Source organism: Formica exsecta, unplaced genomic scaffold (genome assembly GCF_003651465.1).
Source record: "Formica exsecta isolate Colony F162 unplaced genomic scaffold, ASM365146v1 scaffold442, whole genome shotgun sequence".
In the NCBI taxonomy this organism is placed as follows: Eukaryota; Metazoa; Arthropoda; class Insecta; order Hymenoptera; family Formicidae; genus Formica; species Formica exsecta.
Window position 1 is genome coordinate 1,025,775 of NW_021851656.1, and position 4,253 is coordinate 1,030,027.

The 4,253-nt window shown below is 30.5% G+C and overlaps 1 protein-coding gene and 1 long non-coding RNA gene across 2 annotated transcripts; both read right to left on the bottom strand.

The window, feature by feature from the left end:
* Positions 1 to 1,326: 1,326 nt before the first annotated feature.
* Positions 1,327 to 1,670, bottom strand: LOC115240573. Its single transcript, XR_003884789.1, has 2 exons — positions 1,617 to 1,670; positions 1,327 to 1,386 (listed from the first exon to the last, which is right to left on the bottom strand). It is a non-coding gene; the product is annotated as an uncharacterized LOC115240573 (long non-coding RNA).
* Positions 1,671 to 2,431: 761 nt separating this feature from the next.
* Positions 2,432 to 3,160, bottom strand: LOC115240572 (general odorant-binding protein 83a-like; the record flags this gene model as incomplete). The annotated part of the gene is made up of 4 exons (XM_029815802.1): positions 2,432 to 2,458; positions 2,564 to 2,628; positions 2,825 to 3,019; positions 3,100 to 3,160. Coding segments are annotated over 4 exons (348 nt in total), but the record flags the coding sequence as incomplete, so codon positions are not given.
* Between the last annotated feature and the right edge of the window lie 1,093 nt (positions 3,161 to 4,253).

The following is a 4,253-nucleotide window of genomic DNA, read 5'->3' on the forward strand; positions in this document are numbered from 1 at the left end:
ACGGCCGACTGCTACTATCGCGTGGCTCGAAAAGCTCCGCACCCGTCGCGCTTGCGCGTCGCATCGAGCCGCATCATCCCCGCGCGGGCACACACACATACACGCAAATACACACAGACACATACACACGCATTTTTACCCTTATCAACTTTTGCTCAAGGCACCCTGCTTCTTTACGTCATCGTCGCGGATATACATGGACATGACGTGGATTTTCTTTACACATGACGTCATAATACACACCGACCTACTCAGTTTTTAATTACTTCCTGATTATATGTATATATTTATAATCTTATTATATTTGGATTATCATCTCGCTTCGGTTTTTATTCCCATGTGTTAACGATACGCGCTTAAAATCAAAATGGCAATCTTATCGTGTTGCGTATTTACGTGATGAACATTTTATTAATTGAAACGTAATTTATCGGAGCAACAACGCCATCCCGCAATAATTTTGCGTAAAATATAAACAAAGTAGAATTGCTGGTACGCTTTGTAAAATTCGCAGCATTCATATGGAAATCATAAATCGACATTATACGTTCAAATTTTAATACTGTTATATTTATTATATATCATTGATTCATGAGATATACGTAGAACAGAAATGGCAGAAAGGTGTTATCTTTTAATTAGGATGTATACGTTTGTAAATATATTTTCAAAATTATTTACGATTTTCGCTACAACATTTTCCTACGGTATCCTTCATCTGCTTGTTGCAATCAGCGGCTGCTGGATTTGTCTCATTCTTTTCGTTTTTGTTTTGTTTGCAACATCCGGACATGCAGCAACCACCGGCTGCCTCTCTCGCTCTAGTAAGAGAAAAAAAAGAACGTGATAATGAGATATTAGATGATTTATAAAATATAATATATAAGAATAATAACAAGTGGATGTGTCTGATGAGCACTTAATATTCGAGCGAAAGTCATAACAATGAATTCAATGAGCAAATTCACGAATTAATTCGAGATAGCCCATATGGCCGCCTTTTTAACCTTGTAAGACTCAAGTAGGACCGTCGATTACTTTCCTGGTGGACAGCAGCTCTTACGATCCGTGCTGGCATCGCTACAACATCCGCTTTGCTCCTCCTTCGTACCGGCGCAACATTTGGCACCGCAACATCCTCCGTATGCTTTTTTTTCTCTGCACATTTTTAGTCGAGTTACAATCACTAAATTATCAAGGTCCCTGAGAGGAAATTGCGCGTCGCAACGCCCGTAAAACCGTTATCGCGTAATCAGGCGACCATATAGGTGTCTAAAAACCTGTGACTTTTTTCTAAGTTAAAAGTTCTTATTATACTCTCTTTACTTTTTGCTGCAACATCCGCCGTAATCTTTCTCCTTAACCACATCAGTCTTCTTCTCGCCCCTGCAAGCATAATGCATAGTATATATGTACATACTATGCGTATATTTGAATGAACTGTATAATATTAATTTTTTAATTTTTTAAAAATTATTTTATCGGCACACGCTAAACAAAGTATGAACATTCAAAAGAAAGCATTAATCGTTCAAACAAATAACATGGTGCAACTTTATAGAAAATAATTTTATACAAATGTATTTATAAATTCATAAATATGTATGAGAACTTACTGGTCGCATCGACAAGTCACTTGACCAGTGTATCCTTTTTGACTAGTAATTTTGCTATAAAAAGGATCACATCAGCATTTTATACATATACATGTGACGCTATATCAAAAAGTAAAAAGTTCATAATGTGCTATAACATTATTCATGAGATAATTTGCAACATTGTGTCATATAAATAAAAAATTAATTTTATTTTTGCTTATGTATATGTATCACATATTATCATTCTTTACACGTCAAAAAACGAGGTTAAAATCGTTTCATATGATGTATAAGGATAAGGAGTTACTTACGCACAATGATCACACATGATGATCTTTTATGATGTTACGAGAAGTGGGCGTTTTAATCGATCAATTCTTTTATCCTAAAGAAATTTTGAAATTACGGCAAAGTGCGTAGTGTTGAGTGCAAAAAAAAATTTTACATGAATTACAAACAAATATTATGCGTTACCATGGTCATTCATCTATTTCTATCGGCATCTATTTTCCAAATATTTCGAATAAACATACTTACATATATTTTTTAAGTTTTATATTATATAATAAATTGCAATTAAAAATTCTTAAATTTAAAAAGAGAATTGTCTTTATCGATGCATGAAAGTATATTTGTATGTGAATATAAACACATGTCATTTAAGGCAATAAAAAATAAATATATTTGCAAACTACAGGAAAATAATTCTTTATATATTTTTAATAATATAACAATTTTAATAAAATAGCATGGAAGTGAATAGAGCTATATCATATTACTACTTCTATCTGCCGATGCAGTGCTTTATGTGTTTAAACGCAAAGCAATCATCTTTAAACAAATGATACATTCTTTAAAACCTGCGAATAAAACACATGGGTTACAAAAGAATTTTAATTATAACTATATTTTATAATTATAAATTCTATATTTTAATTAAACAATTTCTACTTTATAATACTTACTTCTGGATGTGCTTTAACGTAACATTTGGCTATTTGAAAAGCTTTATCGCAAGCATTTTCCGCTGCTAAAATTAATTTTTTAATTAATTTTGCTAACAATCAATTTTACTTTTACAAACTCATCGTATTCCATACATTTTATACAGAGAGAAAAGCATGCAATGCAGTGTGCGAACTCGTGTACACATGTATAACTAATATTAATTATAAAAAAAAGAAATTGATCTTACTAATATATGATAAAGCAATAAGAAGACTTACGAATCAATTTACATCGATTAAGAATTTCTCTTGACGATTCTTGCATACTACGCGGAAGATGACGCAGAGCTTTCTCGATATCTACATTGTTATTTTCGTTAAGAATACCACTCTTTATCATAAAGCATCTCAAATAACATTTCAATTTTATATCATTTTCCTCGACGTTGCCGGCCTTCAATCGTTTTAAGGATGCTAGATTAAATAATCCAATTAAGAAAAGCGAATTTATTCTTTTCAATTATATATGCGATCAATATAAAAAATATCATTACCCCAAGAAACATTCGTTTGCTGTCGACAATCTCGTTTGATATCCGCTCGTGCTCGAACATATAAAATTGAATAAATTTTATAAATGCACTAATTAGCAAAAATTTTCTTTTGTCTATTTATTCGATACTTCTAAGATTTAAATATCGGAATATTGTATAATGTACCGAGACTATCTTTATTACTATACTATAATTAAATTATGCGTATAAATATATGGAAATATATAAACTTTGAATGTCTATCTTGTATTCCAAAATGCAGTTTGTAAAATTATTTAAAATGTTTGCAACAGTAAAAAATTTCTCGATAAAAAATTTTGTAAGACAACATATATGATTTTACTTATTAACACGTACAACGATTTTAAATTACTTACTAGCACAAGCGATAGACCGAATAAAACGAGTAATACATTTGCAGTTTTCATGTTTTTATCAGGATACTTTTTGCGCAACAAGTTTCCAATTCAAAAGACGTTTCCAGTTAAGCAATACTAAGATCACTGAGAGAACAATCTTATTGCAGTAGACATGATTTTTTTGTTTATGCTCGATGTTTGATAGCAGCACATAATTCGTCTACAATCGTGTTATAAATGTCGAGTATAAAGCTGAACAATTACATAAATGTCATATTAATCTACCATAATGTGACATATAAGTGGCATATCAAGGATTTTACCGCACAAAGATATAAAATATTTCAAGAGACTTCAATGTCTCCAGCAATAGTTTAACTAAGTAAAATATTTTTTATTTGATGTGTACACATCCATTATATATAGTGCAAATATAATACAAAATATATGTACAGAATATTCCTAGGATAAAAATAGATACAATTGTATTCCTCGTTAAAAAAAAAAAATAAGCATTTCTTTCTTTGACAAAATTTCCGGAATGCATCGTTTTCTTTCGAGATATTTCATTTTTTATATCATCCATGTTGCAGAGATTATATCATTATATCATAAGATATAAGAGGTAATATCATAAAAAGTTATATATCTCCATTTTTATTAAACATTTGCAATTTGTAACATTGAGTAATATAACAAAATAAAAAAAGATCTTTGTTAGAGATTTTGTTAGTCTTTTGCAGAAAAATACACTTTGCTATCACAAGAAAATTTGTTTTATTTTAACTTAATAAA